Source organism: Patiria miniata, unplaced genomic scaffold (genome assembly GCF_015706575.1).
Source record: "Patiria miniata isolate m_02_andy unplaced genomic scaffold, ASM1570657v1 HiC_scaffold_19, whole genome shotgun sequence".
In the NCBI taxonomy this organism is placed as follows: domain Eukaryota; kingdom Metazoa; phylum Echinodermata; class Asteroidea; order Valvatida; family Asterinidae; genus Patiria; species Patiria miniata.
In genome coordinates, this window is record NW_024037057.1 from 13,953,128 (window position 1) to 13,970,897 (window position 17,770).

A 17,770-nucleotide genomic window follows, 5' to 3' on the forward strand; every position below is an offset into this window, starting at 1 on the left:
CAATATTTGTATAATGGCAACCTTCATATGATAAAGATGTCGAAGCTCACATACCAAGGTCAAAGGTCATCTGAGGTCAAGTTGTACAATAGGCTGAAAATGTAAAATTGGTCTCATTTGAAAAATTGAAGTCCAATTGAAACCAAACTTTGGTCATAGTTGCGACATGGCAACTTTCATACTGATTAGTTTTCTTCAATAAAATGAAGTGTGTGAATATATGTGGCTTTTGAAATTTTCGATTGAAGGGTAGGGCAATGCGCTAGTGTTCACTAGATGTTCAAGCGATGTTCACTGCAGTTTACTTAATTGAAAAATATCAGCCCGTTGTCTTTGAAAGTACTTTGACACACCTGTGTGCTTTATATTATCGAGATGGCTATTTTTACAGAAGCCATGACGCGTTTTTCAACAGCCATAGTTACAGAATCACAACATAACACGGCAAATCTATATCAGGTCTTAATTTTTCTACAGTGTTTGAAGGGCTTTGTTAGCTCCAGAACTTAAACGATCATTTTGAATGCCAAAGGTAGTGAGTTCGAATCCCGGAGACCTTGTTTTTGTTAAATTAGTTCCCAAAGTGTTTTCTTACTTTGATTGGTTTTAGTCAAATCCTACTTTTGATTGAAGTAGAACTAGTTTTCTCTTTCTTTCTGATTCGTTGGACACAGTTTGATAACGTGTTTCCATGAGAAGTTTCAGGTGTTATCTGAGGTAGAACGTACCGTACATGTATTTCAGTTTTAAACTTGAGAAAAACAAAACAGCCTTGAAGTTAATCTACACTTACTTCATGAACTACACAGGGTATTCAAGTATTATAACTCAGGCCAGACATTGTAACTGAAGAACAGACATCTAACCCTTTTGTGATGAGGCGATAGGATGTAGGCAATTAAAATAAAAACACTTACAGAAGCGTACTTTACAGTAATCAAGTAACGTTTTCCTTAACCCTAACTCCCATCTTAGTGTAACTAAGTAGGGAAGACAGTGTCTGTCAGAATCCATCACTCATGCTGCTTCACATAATGCTTCAGGACCAAATCCATTGAAATCCACCACTGGTGCTGGTGGATTTTGATGGACTTGGTACGCATGGTATCTGCCAACATTTCCCCAAATAGGGGAATGGATTTTGATGGAGTTGGTATTAAAGGTTAGGGTTAAACTAAGTCCACAAGTGTAGAGGGTGATTACGTTAAAATAAGACAAGAAGTTAGTATACAAGGGGGGGGGGGGGGTGTTGATATGTATTTTGTGCAGGAACATACAGTCCGTGTTAACAAATACTTTATGTAAATCAAAAAAATAAATGAGCATTTTGTTTTTAAACAATTTTTGGGTGTGAATAAGACAACACTGGAACACTGGCCTAAACTAGCTTGGTCATAGCGTCACCGTCACCACAAATTGACACTGTGCGCATGAGTGCGCCGCACTCGCGCGTATTTACAGAACTGGAATATTTTAGGTTTCACGAACTGACATCCTCCACAGTGCGGCACTTGTAGAGCGCACCCCGTACATTTTCAGTTTCACGAACAGACATTGATCTTAATTTTACCAATTAAAACGCTTTCGAATTAAAATTTTGTATAATCACACGAGTACACGGATGGATTAAATTCGTGTCAAACCTTTCAAACCGTTTTTCTCCGTTGTGTATTGCCACATCATGCCTGGGTGTCAGTTCGTTAAAACGAAAATCTTCTTATTTCGTGTTGATCTGCGTGCGCTTTACCAGGTGTCAGTTCGCTAGACCGAAAATGTTGATTACGTTGTTTTTTTTCGAACTGACGCCCCTTTGTGCGTGAGTGTCAGTTCGTTGTGTCGGTAACAATGGATACCACTTGGACATGATTTTCATTTTAATGAAATGAAAAAAAAGGTATTTTAGGGTTACCTGTAGCACCCCCATGCTCAAAAATTTTCGATTATCTGCAGATAAATCTGCGGAATTCCTTCCTTTTAGGACGGAAAGTAGTCAATGTTTTGTTCTCCTTGCCATTATGTGTGTGTACACATGTATTTTTTCAGGTTCAGTAACAAATCGTGTCAGTGTTCCGTTGCATAATGTACAAAAATGTACATATGTAGTGTGTGTAACGTAAATTATTGTCGATGTGCAATCTTTAATGTATTCAGTGATGTTTCCTGATTTTTTGTTTTGTTTAACGTCTCAATTTTATTTCCTTCTCCCATTTTCTCATTTTAGAAAAAAATATTGAGAAAAAATTTGAGAAAAAATATTCAAACAAAATTTGATAAAATTTACCAAAAATTCTTAAATCTGAATTAAATCACAGATTGAGGAAAAAAGCCATTGATCATGTTATTGTTTTATTGATATAAAATTGAAAATATATAAGAGATGTAAATTTGTATATGTTTTGAGCAATACACCTGTACACACTAATATTTTGTGAAGTACTTTTATTGTAACAACGTGCGAACTATCAGCTACATGTAGTGTAGTCTTATTTGAACAGTGTAGTTGTGCTGCTTGATAAGGCCAAATAAAAAATTAAAAAATTAGCTTCTATTTTTTTTTTTTTTTATCGAAAAAGAGATACATTTTTAACAGTGACATCATTTTGGCCTCTTTGTCTGTTGCATCTAGCCCATGTAAAGCTGGTATGTCATTTCCTGAGTCCAATGGCGGCCATATAACATTTATAAAAAAAATGGCGGCTATCTTGAACAAAAAAAATATTCCGGTCTGGCGGCCATTTTGGAGGGGAAAAAAGTCACCGGCTTCCTTTTTTTTTTTATTAGGCTTTATCATGCAACCCCGCTCATTATTGCACATGTATTCTTGTAAAAATATGGAACACCTTGTAATATCTGTGCGATTGTGTTTTTGACTTTTGATCAAACAAGGCCGCCCTCTCTTGGAAAATTTCAGCAGGCAAGTTGTAATGTACCTGGAGATAGTTATTTACCGTGACTTTTGGTGATTTGTGTTGAAAAAGCTACCCTCTGTTGGCATATCTCATCGACAAGTGGCAGTCAAATCTCAAATTGACTTCCACAATTTCTTGTTGGAATGGTGCTACCGGTAACAATATAGTTTTTAATTGTATTCAAAATATTTAATGGCAGTACTTACGAGATGTGCGTTAAAATCATGTACTTTACTTATTTATTTCCATAGTAAAATCAGCTTAGTGCACCTACACTTTTCTTTTTTTTTCAAATTCAGAAGTATTTTAGAAATTAGAAGGATCATTCATCCATATGTTTTTTAGTGATATGGAAAAATTAACGATTTGAGCACAAAATGTTTGATAGTAATAATCTATTGTCGGGGGGGGGGGGTACTTCTGAAATGGTCATTCTTAAGTTGCCCTGGGTAGGATGGGGGTCACCAGGTCAGAGAACCAAGGTCAAATGTAAAAAAAGAAAATCAAGTTCGATTAACATGTAGTGCACAAGAGCGGTTTTTGGATTAAAGTGTTGAGAGTGACTCCCAGATCTATGCCAGTCAACAAAGATTGAAGGGTCTTGCGCCCGCTTGTGTCAAGACTCCAAAAGTTTGAGGATGTTTTTATTTTTTTTTATTCATAAATCAAAGTGTACAATCTTGGTGTGATATTAAAGTTATAGTCCATCATTTTTAATTTGTGCATTTTGTTCGTTTGAAGCAACAAAAGTGCTCAAAATCTAAAGAAGGGTACTGAACAACTAACCTGATAAAGTTTCAGCTCAGCTTCAGCTGTATATTTCAAGAAAAACAGCATTCTAGGATCTCAATTTCAAATCAAAAGTTGCTGAATCATGTTTTGAATTGCGCCGGAATTCAGCGTCCGAGACACGTTCTCGCTGAGCCGAATGCAGCCGTACGCGATGTCGCGCACTGATCTGACGAATTATAGCAACCGGGGATGCGTGTGCGTCGTGCCAATGCTTGCGCGCGCTTCGCCGAATAACAAAACGAACTACTAATTTAAATTTCCTACGGTGCGTCTTAAGACGCACCATTGGAAAGGCCTTCTTTCGTTGATTACTTCAAAATGACAGCTTGCCAGAAAGAATAATTTCACAGGGAGTTTAATCCTCTTACTATCTTTCAACCAAGTATGTTTTTCAACAATAATTACGCCAGCTACTTTTCGGATAGCTGCAAATGATGGACTATAGCTTTAAACACAATGTAATGGTTTTGAACGCCTTGATTGTGTCCCATCGAAGGGGTATTGTAGAGAACTCAAGTGTATCAAGACAATAAATTGCACTATAGTTATAGAAAGTTATCCTATATATTTTAACATGGTTATTTGCCATTTATGTATATTGTACTTTAATTATATACAATGTATAACTGTGGTTTTGACGTCATGTATTCTGTTATACATGTGTATTTATAACTTAGTACTTACACGTACATATGTACATGGAGTAACAGCTTTATGCGAAAGGAAAATATTGTGCTTTGATTATTACAATTTATAAAAAAAGAAATACACTAAGTAAACGTTATTCGAAAGTTTTAAATAGTAAATCTGTTTTTCGTATTGTGCTACATGAAATTGGGGTGCAAGTTAACCGGTTTAAAGTCGTTTGAAGTTGGCTGGGCATTGTCATTGGTTTGTGTGTGAGGCACGTCTATAGATTGGTTGCATTCAGCCGCCATCTTGGAAGTGTATTTTGTTATGTTATAATCCATTAACAATGAATGCACAATAAGTGGCAATGCTGGGGTTCAGCGGTTACATGTGAAAATTGCTTCGTAGTTTGGCCCAAGACGCTAGTGATCGATCGTGCATATCTATAGCGCGCCTGCTCGCACGAGCGTCTTAGGAATCCTGTAGTAGCCGTTTAACTTTTTCTTAATGTTCTCCCTAGGCTTTCCCAGGGAACCAATCAGCGATCGCAAAATGGTTTGTGGTCAGTCACGCGTGCTCGCGCGACGGTTGTTAACATACGCGCTGCGTGCGGTGACTCAAGCATTCGCTAATAAGATACCGGCATGCAACGCAGTGATAACCCCGCGCGTGCGCGCAACTACCGGTATCAAATGGGGAGCCATCATTTATAGTTCAAAGATATTCATATTTACACCAACGGTCTCATTAACATATAATGGCCATGCCCCCCATTGCTGCAAATGCAAATGTAAACAAAGTGTGACGTTATCAGTACGTAGGCTTATTGCTTCAAAGAACACCACAACATATTTCTTGGTTTGATTTACTATGTTGGAAATGTCTGGCTTACAGGAAGTCTACACAATATTATTCAACGTGAAAGCACATTTTGTGATCGTGCTCGTTCCCTGATGTCATATACATACGTGATTTCGTCGCACAAATCAATGAGCGCGTGTACATGTACACGACAAAGTATCTGTTCGTTCGCTCGTACCCCGCCCTGTTTGCACGACGGGGGGTACGAGCGAAATGTGTTCACACGCGCGTGTGCGACATTGCCGCGCGACATAGTCGTTGATACAAAATCACGTAGGCCTTGTAAACTGTTGAATGGGATGGTGCCAGACTATTTATGCTTTCCAAGTCTTAGGCCGTGTCCGAAACGGGCTTCCAGAGCTACGGCTACGTCTCTTGTCAGCGCGTCCCCGCGTATTTTCAATGGGCGCGGACCTAGACCTAGCTCTAGACAGTTGATTCGGATGCAGCCTAGACCTAGCTCTAGACAGTTGATTCGGATGCAGCCTAAGGCTGCATCCGAATCAACTGTCTAGAGCTAGGTCTAGGTCCGCGCCCTTTGCAAATACGCGGGGACGCGCTGACAATAGACGTAGCCGTAGCTCTGGAAGCCTGTTTCGGACACGGCCTCACTTTCAACTTTCAACTTTTTTTTTCAGAATGTGGCTTAAACAGTTCATGTACAATTAATCACAGATTGTAAGTTATTCATCAGAGCCGACTGAAATTAATTTGAAATTAACTTTATTTCACTACTTTCATTTTTATTCGCAAGCTCCAAAAATGAAGATTTTACTTTGCTTTCAATTTAAGATGGCTGAGGCGTGAATAAAACCTATGGCCTACATACTTAATGAATAATGTTGAACATCTACAGTACGAAATGGCCTCATGGTTGAGTATTATTGTGTTTAGAGGTTATATCCTATTGAATTCTATAGAATCAGTGTTTAAACATTAATTATATATATATCAATAAATCTCGCTTTATATGGGACAGTTTATGTTACTTAGTTTGTGTATTGCCCCTTTGTTATGTTGTGTTAACATCCTTGTTGGCCGGCTTACAGCCCGAAAGACCGATCCGTTAAGCCCCGCCCACCGCGCACGTGGCTAACCAATGCGTGCACACTGCATGTTCCAGCCGTGCGCGTCATACGCGCGCACCTGGGACTTTTTGTGCACGCATGTCTGGCATCAGTCTTGGCTGTGATTGGTCAAAGCACCATTGAGTGGGCGGGGCTTTAAGGGACAACTGCGTCCTAGATTGCGCCAAATTGGGCTACAAAACACGGTTTGAACGAAATGATGTTAATCGGAAAGAACATTTTACAGTAAGATACAAACATCCACACAACTATCCTATAAAAACTGTGCGTTTTTGTGTTATCCTTGTACTGTGCGTGCGAGAACGACTTTCGTGGTCCACTTTTGCGACCCCAAATTAAAAGTCGAGCTGTTTTAGTGCTAGTTGTTATTCCGGCCGTAAAGTGTTTACCTTCTGCGGACGTTTACGAAACCACATTCTTTTTTTTTTTGCATTGCTGCTGCGTGTAATTATGTGACACACACAACGTGTATCGTACATTGACTGAAAACGACGGGAAAAAACGTATGCGTACTCCGTCGTGTCCGATGTAAACAACCTGTTTTTGCCCCCCGTCTTTTCTCGAGAAAGGTCAGACATTAGGTTGGTTTCCTTTCAATCAGATGTTTGAAATAGGATAAGTAACCAATCAAAACAAAACATGAAAATGATTTCGGGGATTTCAGGACGGAGTGTCCCTTTAATGGACCGGATCCGAAGTTGAAGTGGAAAAGTTTTGAGGTGCCGGTGTAGCGTGAATTTAGGTTTTATGAAATGCGGACTCTGCGCGCATGCTCACATGAGAGGGTTTTTAGGGAAAAGGAGTCCGATTTTCATATCACACCGGTTGGAATTACAATGTAGTAGATAAGAACACGACGGGACAGGACATCATAACGTCACACGTGACAACTTGACTTCTTCAACTAAACTCCGCTAAGGCGCTAGGCCTACACCGCGCCGCCCTCAATGAATACCCACCCTGAAATTTTGAATGGAACTTATTGGAAGCGATGAACTCGTGATGGAATGAATTTTGGACATGACGTACGTGCTGACATCCAGCTGAATGGCCTTGACTTGTTCATGAAATAGGAAATCATAGCGGTCTGTGTGTTTCCATGGCCTTCCGTTGTATGCGACCTCATTGTCATTGATTGTTCTAAAAACATAAACAGGGGCGAAAGTGGAGAACTATCCAGCACAATATTGTTTAAGACCTATAGTTGTTGGCTGTTTGACTGACTAGCTGACCGGCTGGTCGGCCGGCCGGCTATACTAGGCCTGGATGGGCGGTTGTTCTCCGGTCGGTCGTACGGTCGGTTTGTCAACCAGTGTCGCCGTTTGGTCGACGGTCGTACAGTCATTCGGTTGACTACTTGGTTTGACGATTGGTTGATTGAGTTGGTTGTATAGTTGGTCAGTCGATCCAAATGATCGGTCTGTCGGTTGGTCAGTCGATCGGTCGTTCGGTCAATGGTTCAGCGCGTGAGTGTTTTAATATTCGCAGGATGGTCAAATTTGCTGTCCTTTTAAGGCCGTTTGATTGGCTTGTTGTCGACTTTATGGTATCAAAATTATCCTCGTTACATCTTACAGAACATGCAAAATAAGTATATTCCTGGCAAATACCATAACCCCTGTTAATTCAAATGTGTTTCAAACTATCAAACTATGGTGACGTGTCACTGAAATGTCACTTGTTTTTTTTTTCTATAGCCTGACACATTAGCATTGTACACATGGGTCGATATATACGAATCCGGGCGGGTGATCAATGTACACTCACGGGCCCCCCTTCAATGGAGGAACCATTGTGCACGCTACTGTACAAAGCAACTGTCCCGTGATGGATTATCTGAACAATAGCTAGCACAACGCTTTTGACCATTGAAGGGGGCCTCATGCAGTCATATACCGTAGCGTATGATTGGTCTATACATAATCAAAGTGTGTCTAGCATATCACGTGTTCAACTGCGATCTTAACGTGCGAATCGGTGCGATACGTGCCCGGCTGCATGACCACATATCACTGCAAGGTCAAACTGAACGTCCGGCGCGCGCGTGTGACTTTGACCGCATGAACAACACAATGCACTCGCTTATATCCGGGATCATGAGAAATGCAGAGAATCATTGTGATACTTCGTACAAAGTCACTTCTTCTGTACATAGATATACGCTATATCTTGTCCCGTTTTATAGGTGTTTGAGTTTTTAATCACTTTATTCACTAATCTTTTTATAGCAAGAAAATTTCGTATACGGGCAGAGTTGATCGTCCGTCCTTTTATATTGTTGACATGCGGCACCACTCACAAGCACAGATGTATGCGGAAATCTGATGAATCAAACAAATGTTATTCACAGAAAGAAAGCTTGAAAAGGGGAAAAAAGAAAAGTGTTGTGTTTTAAACTGTTCAAAGACATGTCGATTTTTGTTTATTCATGCTCTGCGGGTAAACCTTTTGTTGCGTGAATCGCTTATCCCTTTAACTCTTTTTTTTTAAGGAAACGCCTACGTCACAAAGCATATCGTGGGCAGTGGCGTAGCCAGGAATTTTTCAGGGGGGGGGGGGGCGGGGCGCTGGAACTTTTCATTGAGGGGGGAGTCATGTAGATCAATGATAATTTTTTAGAAACTCAAAATCTCAGTGGGGGGGGGGGGGGCGACTGGGGGGGGGGCGACAAGGTTTCATGGGGGGGGCTGTCGCTAAATGACAACTAAAATGTTAAACTATTCACAAAACAAGGGTAAAAGGTGGTCCCACAAAGAGTAAAAGTCAAAAAGAGCATCGAATCGCAAAGAAAAAGTTACACAATCCAAGATGGCGGTTCTGGTATCATTGTAGCAAATGTCACCAGGGTAAACAAAATGCGTCCGATGAGAGCTCAAAGATATAAGAAGTCAAGCGAAGCATATCCGTCCAATCAATAAGCCTCTGTTCTAATGACTTCACACTTTGTTTAAGTATGTGCTTTCTATGATGCTCAGTGGACCGTGGACCACACTGGCTCTGTAGGAAAGGGCACATGTAAACAAAGTGTGACGTCATTAGAGGCTTATTCTCAATTTCATAAAGCAAGAGATATATGTCGTTGGCTACACCATCACTCACAATTAAGTTGCCCGGTATCTCAACAACTGCCAATCGACACGACGCGTCGTCACCACATGCTACGTATTGGTCATACCAAGTTAATTTCCGTTCTTTTTTGTCCCTCAAATTTCAGCCAATGCTGGAGCGCTATTTTCTTAGCATATGACGTCACCCCTCCTTCCATTGTCATTACAAACTATACTCTTCCTATTTTGTGCCTCTGTCAGCGAAATCTGACCATTCCTGGACCATGTTGACCGATGACGTCATAACCGTTTGTAGCTGCGTACGTGTGTTCCCCGCGGCCTTGTTCTGTTAAAACTGTCCTTGCAGTGCAGGGGAAGTGCAGAAAAGGATATTCTCGAGCTTTCTTCAAACTATATGCAGAGGCCTCTACTTTTGTTGTTACTCTTCTGGCTGATTTCGAATCTCTCTGCACAGCGCACGCTTTGTGATTGTGACCCGTCTCAAGAGGAGTTTATTTCTTTGGACTATAAAAGCGGAATATTTTGTGTAGCAACATGACCGAACCAGGTAAGCGATATCGTGTTTATTATACGAATCATTTGTGAAACTAAACTAGAAGCAAAAGTCTCTATTTTGAATTACATAGTTTTGTAAGACACCTCACGCACAGATTTGTGTCTTGATTGGCGGAGAGCGAGTCACATTGTTCTTTTTTTTATTTTGGCTATCTTCCAGTGTACGAAATATTTTACTATAACAGTAGCAACCAGAGTTCTATGCCATTAGCAACCAATGTACCATCATGGTTACCGTAAGGTCAGGGCAAAATTCTGCCAAATGCCCGTCAAAAATCGGTCACATTTAAAAAAAAAAAACCACAAAATTTACTCTAAAAATTTGGCATGCAATTTAAAAAAAAGAAATGAATAGAGCTTCCAATGAAGTCGTACACGTCAGGGAACATCACCACTTGAAATGGCTTGCCAATTTGTTCAAGGGTTGGTTTGGCAAAAAAAAGAAGAAGCTGTTTCAACGCAAAGGCCTTTATATATAATTTTGTTCTTTGTTTTTTTTTCAGAATGACCCAAATTTACAGAATTATACTAGAAATCTTGTATTTTGTATTGAAATCGAAGTTTAATTTAAAACTAGTCTCCCTCGGTAATCCATGTAGCATAAGTTTCCCTTGACTTCGCCCCGTCCAGGAAAATAACGTCCATGGATCACCTCGGGAGGCTTTACTACACCACTTGAAGCATTCAATATCTGTATATCTTTTAACCGGCAAAATCGAACTTGCCTATATGTAGACAGAATAAATTATAAAGAATACGATATTTTCAATAAATTCCTTGTGTAGAGAAACCGCGAAATACAGATCAAAAAGTTGAAGGACCCAGTAATGATTATGAAATCTGTTACACATTACTAACTCAAAATATTGGTCCCCTACCGAGTTTGGGCTGTGTGCTGAGCAGCACGTACAGCTCCTGCAGTACCAAACCTAACCGGTACATAGATCCTGTTGCAACCGCTTAAAGTAGTTTCCGGTTCCGCGTGTGTATCCCTGTACGTTTTCCTGTGATCTAAAGTTCAAGTATATACAGAGTGGGTAAAAAAAATGAAACCCAAATGTCGGGCCCATTGTTTTAGTGAAATTCTGCATGTAGCACTTTCAAAATCTAGGATATGAAAGCCCCATTCATAAGCTTTCTTTTAGTACAAGAATCATTCGAATCACTAGTATACTTTTCAAGTTACGGAGTTTTAAACACAACCACCGTTGATCCACGGATCACAAATAAGGTGTGTGTTCTTTCAGCAAAACGAAAGCAATTCACACACATCCTTGTTTTTGTGATCCGCGGACAGAACCTTAAAATTGCGGTTGTGTTTAAAACTTGAACAGTACATAAAAGGTGTGAAGAATTTTTGTACTAAAAGAAAGCTTATGAATTTGGCTTTCATGTCCTAGATTTTAAAAGACCTACATGCAGAACTTCAGTAGAACAATGGGCCCGACATTGGGTTCCGTTTTTTTTTATTCACCCTGTATACTTCCGCTTAGTTGAGCTGTGTCGTGACTTAGAAGGGACAGTATGACAGAAATTCTCCAATGAATCAAAATAAGAATACACGAAAGACGTACAGGATCATTTGCTTTTCTTGCATTTAGTACCCCTTAGAATTCAGAGACGTCCGTTCTAATTTAAGCCTGACCCGTTAAAATTTCAGTTCAGTGGGCCACTTTCCCAGGAAACAGTGCAAAAGCCGTGCACAACTTTTTGATCACGACACTTTACTCCTTATTTCCAACGATCAGTCAGTTGACAGATCATTGGAAATCACCAAGTTTCTTCTGAAATGACAGCAAGACCGACGGATTATTTTCACGGAGTGTACAACCGGATCCTCAATGAAAACAAGCTGGTTGGCAGTAATTCGCTAGGTTGCTTTTGGGATAAATGCAAATGATGCCTTTAAGATTGTGAACACCTTCAGTGGTTATTATATCCCCAGTATTATATTTGCGATAGCAAACAAATGAGAAGCCTTCATTCACAAATGTTTTTCATTGAGCAGAATTTTAGCATGAAACGTTTGGTTTGAAAAAGGGCACTTTGCAAAACATTTCACTTATCAGAAAAACGAATATTTGCTACAAATAATTATGCTCAAATGCAAAATTCATTTCATAAACCCTTTAGAGGTAACTTAATAAGTACATTGGATATAGGGAGGAGGTGGGGACGAAAGAAATTGGGCCCGAGAGCGCGGCCCACAGTTTCCGCATTGAGTCCATTTTACCTCGCTCACGTCGTGTTTCATTGCTCCTCAACCAGCCGTCGTCATGACTGAGAAACCCCCCGTCTACCAGCCCCCGCAGGACCAGCAGCAAGTCACTGCCGGTCAGCCAGTCGGCGGACCGCCACCCCAGGGCTACCCCCAGCAACAGGGCAACCCGGCCCCTCAACAGGGGTATCCACAACAAGGCTACCCCCCTCAACAGGGCTACCCACCTCAGCAAGGCTACCCTCCACAGCAGGGTTACCCTCCCCAACAGGTATTTTAATCCTAACTCTTGGTCCCATTCTGGATCTAGATTAATGCTCCCCTGCCCCTGGTGCAGCCGATCCCTGACAAGTGCGCTCAATGGACCGATCCAGTAAGCACCGCCCCATGGCGTTCTGACCAATCACAGCCGTGATTTATGTCCGACGTGCGTGCACAAAAGTCCGACGTGCGTGCACGCGCGTATGATGCGCGCGGCAGGAAAAAGCAGTGTGGCATTGGCACGTGTTATTTTGTCCAGTGCGCAGTGGGCGGGACTTACTGGATCGGTCCATTAAAAGCCACCGTGGTGGTAGAGGGCGTTATCAACAAGATAATTCATCGATCAAGTCTGGGAAACTTTGACACTTCGACCCGAGATATTTTGAACATGCCTGACGCGCGCACAGACTGTTTCCCGCCCAGCTTTCAAGCATTTCAACTGCATATGTTGTAAATATTGAACAGCAATATTTCTCTCTTTATTGATACCAGAGATACTTTATAATTCGAACTCATCAAAAAATCGAAGCTCGTTACCTGCAAACGTGGCCAGGCCTATAAACCATTTTGCAACAGGCTGATTGCGCGCGACATTACCGTTGTGATTTTGAATTCACGAAGCGAGGCGGGATTCAGACCTACGCACGTCATACCCGGAATTCCGGGCAATGTATGCCAGATTCACCGCTAGTTACCGGACCCCATTTATTACAAAAGCGCTTCTGTAAATATTTCCCATGACAGAACATTAATTGATCGTAGAAATCAACTAATTGTAACTTTTTCAGGTCGGGTATCAGCCGCAGGCAGCCTACAACCAGCAGCAAGCCACTGTTGTCACGGTAACGTAAAATACGAGAGGAATCATGTTTCTTTAGGCCTACATTCCAAGCACCGCATCATTATGCATTCTGAGAGGGCAGCTACATTGTCACAGGGCGCCCTCAAGATGATTCTTGTCTGATAATTATTATTCAACTCATGGAATTCTTGATGCCGGGCATTTTAATGCCATAGTTATCTACTATACAACAATGTCTTGCTGTTGTTTGACTGGAATTACTGAAGCCTTTTTAAAGTTAACGACGTTTGGTTCCTTGAATCGGACAAACAATTTTTGTTTAAATAATATAATGTCCATTAAACAAAAAATACATCCAGCGCAAACAATGGGCCAGATGGAGACAGGCCAAAGCTGATACAAGGCCGAGGTTTTGTAAAATAGCGCTAAGTACAGTTCCCTAATCTTTAATATAGTCGCAAGCGAATTCACCACGAATCATCGACGTCTACGCTATTACCCGATATGGCGGAGCGATACGCCGACGTTCTGATGAGTCGTGTTCGGACGACGAATGGAGTGATGGCCCTCTTCCCCCTTCGGCCACTGACTTTACTAAAGTGAATCAATCACCCTTTTATTGGGGGGGGGGGATGTGAAGGGTGCACATGCGATATTTGTTGCCACGTTGTTAATTCTGAGTGGCAGTTAGTCTAGGGGCTAGACACTGAGTTAGACTAGGGGCTAGACAGTAAGCCTAGGGGCAAGACGGTTTGATACGCGACAACCCGCCGCCGCGAGAGGGCGCTATCACGACCAACCATTCGCTCGTACCCCCGCCCTACAAACAGGACGCTGGGATACTCTGATGAATTCACGTTCTGATTGGTTGGATTTTGCATGACCAGTGACCCGCGCTTCATCACAGTCATGACTCTGCAAGGTTTGAAACAGCCGTTAAGACTGATTCATTACTCTTTTATTCCAGTTTAGACTTTTTTTTCGTTGAAAAAGCGTAATGTAAAAAATAATGTAGGAAATTCTGTGAAACTTATCTGTGTTGTAAAAATTCAATTGCCGTCACTTGCTCCATGCTTGCTCAGGCTCCATTTCGAATCACGAACGGTCGGATTGCATTATGCGACGCTCAAAATGTTGTCCACATGGTCCGCAATGAAACAGAAATCACATCCGGTATGGAATGTGCGCATTTCTATGGGACGTTTCGGATAGCATTTGCGCACATTGTCTGACGGTGGTCTTGAACAGCTGCAGCCAGATGCTTTATACATAGGTCATGGGCCACTTCTTTCACAATATTCGTGTCATATGTTCTATGGGGAGCGTTCGCTCGTACCCCCCCCCCCCCCCCGCCCTGCAAACAGGACGCTGGGAAGGGCTGACGAATCAACGCTCTAATTGGATAGATTTTGCGTGACCTGTGACCTGCAAGTCATCACGACCACGACCCTGCAAGGTTTGAAACGGCCGTTAAGACTGAGTCATTCGTCACTCTTTTATTCTCATATATAAATGCGGCGCCCTTTTTTTAGTTGAAAAGCATAATAAGGTAGGAAAATCTGTAAAACTTATGTTTTGTAAATTTTCAATTCCCGCCAGTTGCTCAGGCTCCGTTTCGAATTCACGAAGGGTCGAAATGCATATCATTCGACGCTCAACATTTTTCCACGTGGTCCGCAATGAAAAAGAAATCACATCCGGTATGGTGTGTATGCATTTCTATGGCAAACTTTTCGGATAGTATTTGCGCGCATTGGCCAACCGCGGTCTACCGCTGCAGCCAGATGCTTTATACAAAGGTCATGATAAATTACCCAGCATGCCATCCCCACTTCTTTCACAAGATTCTGTGAAGTTCATCTGCCCTTCCAAGCGCCCTGTTTGCCGGGCGGGGGGGGGGGGGGACTAGCGAATGGGGAGCGCTGATAAAATCCTACAATCGGGCACACTATATTAACTAAAAGTGTACAAATGCACCCTTCTCATTTAGGGGGAGACCGTTCACATGTACGTCAAATTCTTACATTTTGCTAGTGCATTTATTATTATTTTTTATGGATTTCTTTTTTTGGGGTGGGGTAAGAGCGGGGGGGGGGGTATGTATATCTATGCCAAAAAAATGAGTCAGAGCTGGGGAGGGGGTTAACCCCCCAAACCCCCACTGGATCCGCGCCTGGATTGTGGTTATGTGGATGCTAGAGTACTACTGTGGATGTTATAGGTATTGTGGATATTGTGGTGGTTGTTGCTGTTGAGGAGATTGCCGGGCTGTAGTGATGCAGACGATTTCAGACGCCAGACACAATGTCTCGGCGTGATACATTTATTTGTTTATTCATTTAATTTCTCAAAATTTCTCCCATGTACGTAGGCGTCTGCAGCCCCAGGCCAAGTAGGTATCGTCCGCACGGCCGCTGGGGCACAGCCCAACGACTATCTGGTTCTAGCGATCATCGTCACGCTCTTCTGCTGCCTACCGCTTGGACTGGTCGGCATCGTCAAGTCCATGGATGTAAGTGCGGTCTTTTCTGCTCGTTTTCTGTGTCTGCATTTAGCAGGTACCCATCACCTGATCACGCATCACCCTCACTCGCTGGCGTCTCCATCACACTATCGAAAGGTGCAACAAAGTAGATAAATTCCCATAGACACCAGTACTTCAAAATTCTTTTAAATAATACTCATAACTCTCAAGACGCATCGTTGATAATGGTCTTCTTTCAATGATTTTTTGAACTTAATGACAGCTTGCCAGAAAGAATAACTTCACATGAGAGTTTACTATCTTTTTTAAACCAAGTTTGCTTTTCAACAATAATGACGTCAGTCACTTTTTGGATAGCTGCAAATGATGGACTAGCTTCAAAGAACACATCCGAAGACAGTCAAAGAAAATAAGAGGTCAACTTTGAGAAACCCACCAAAAAATTTCAAAGGTACACGTCAGTTTAACGTCAACACACTCCTCTGTTTAAAAGGAGTATACAACATTTGCTTTTGCTGCAATTTTCAGAAATAAATGGATTTGGAGGATTAGTATGTTATAAAATATAGTTAAACTGACTTGTTTCATGTTTTGGGCTTGTAGATGCTGGAAAAACCAAGAAAACCTATTATGTTCTTGTAGTCTGATTCCCTGGCCCCACTTAAGATGAAACGAAGCAATTAATACACTTTGGGGAATTGTAAGGTCAGAGAATCAGTCTAGCAGGCTTGTACCCCTTCACAGGTGTGTGATCAATTGCAAAGAAAAGTCAGAATAACTAAATATAAAAAATTAAGAACAGTTTTTAAAAAAAAGCTAGTTTTCTCCAACGCTGGTCGGCCGACCAGCGTTGGAAATATACAGTTTTTCTTGAAAATGTCAGCCCACCAGGAGCCACGATTTTAAAGGATGCTTTAGACTGTCAGTCCCTAACAATTCAGTAAGGTATTTCGTGGTAATTTGATCATTTCGTTTTTTGATGTTTGCAAATGTTGTTTTTTCCCTTTAAAGATAATAATGAATCATTATAATTTGCAGCTATCCAAAAAGTAACTGACGAAATTATTGTTGAAAAGAATATATACTTGGTTTAAAGATAGTGGCACTAAATCTCCGCGCGTAATTATTCCTTCTGGCATGCTGTTATTTTGAATACAATAAAATAAGGCATTTTTGGAAATTTCCGTTAGTCGTTGGTTTGTAATTCGGTGAAGCCGTGAATGGGTGCGAGCAAGCGTTGACACAAAGCACACACACGCGCGCGGTTGCTATAATTCGTCGGTTCAGTGCATGACATCGCTTTACTGCTGCAATCGGCTTAATCAGAACGTGTCTCGGACGCAGATTTCGTGGGCAATTCAAAACATGATTCGTGAACTTTTTAAATTGAAACTGAAATCCGAGAATATTGTTTTTTTTCCGGAATATACAGCATTCACAGAGCACTTATGTTGCTTCAAACGAAACAAAAATGCTCAAATGACAAAATAATGATATACCCTGTCCTTTAATTTTATTAAGCGATCTCATCAACTGTTAATTTTGACCTGTTCTGGATGTTTTGCACCACTAGGTCCGGAACAAGTGGGCGGCCGGAGACGCGGCCGGGGCGGCGACGGCCTCGCAAGAAGCCAAGAAGTGGTCCATGATCGGCCTGTTTACTGGCATCATCATCGAAGTCTTCACTGTCCTCTTTATCATCATCTATTACGTAGCCATCGTGTCCACAGTGTACTCCTACCCATACTAGAAACTATTGGCTATTCCACGAAATAGAGGGCGGTATTTGGTTTAGGTAAACAGTTTCACCCACATAAAGAACCAGCCTGCCCCCCCCCCCCCGCCCCTTAAAAGGGGACTGGTATAGCAAGCTCCCATTTACAGCCATGGGTCCTTGCTCTATGGGATATTCATGGTACTTGCTCTATGATTGGATCACCTCTGCGTAAAATGTAAATCAAGCATATGTCACTTTGGCTTCAAACTCGGGTGATTTTGGTCGGAAAACCCCAAACTTGTGGGTCTATTTCGCCTAGAGGCGGGGGGGGGGTTCTGGGCCCAGGGACTGACAACCGTTTTAGGGTGGTTTTGGAAGAGGGAA

At 41.7% G+C, this 17,770-nt stretch overlaps 1 protein-coding gene and 1 long non-coding RNA gene across 3 annotated transcripts; both read left to right on the forward strand.

Moving 5' to 3' along the window:
• The first annotated feature begins 53 nt into the window (after positions 1 to 53).
• LOC119725865 lies at positions 54 to 2,530 on the forward strand. The gene is made up of 2 exons (XR_005270744.1): positions 54 to 1,689; positions 1,751 to 2,530. It is a non-coding gene; the product is annotated as an uncharacterized LOC119725865 (long non-coding RNA).
• A 7,101-nt stretch (positions 2,531 to 9,631) lies between these two features.
• LOC119725866 (cell death-inducing p53-target protein 1 homolog) lies at positions 9,632 to 17,770 on the forward strand. 2 transcript variants are annotated; one of them, XM_038197457.1, is made up of 5 exons: positions 9,633 to 9,895; positions 12,172 to 12,392; positions 13,171 to 13,224; positions 15,556 to 15,696; positions 17,243 to 17,770. In XM_038197457.1, exons 1-5 carry the CDS (start codon positions 9,883 to 9,885, stop codon positions 17,417 to 17,419), a joined length of 606 nt encoding a protein of 201 aa, XP_038053385.1. In that variant the 5' UTR covers positions 9,633 to 9,882; the 3' UTR covers positions 17,420 to 17,770. The 2 variants fall into 2 exon arrangements, with proteins under 2 accessions (XP_038053386.1, XP_038053385.1); XM_038197458.1 differs by lacking the exon at positions 13,171 to 13,224 and having other exon boundaries at positions 9,632 to 9,895.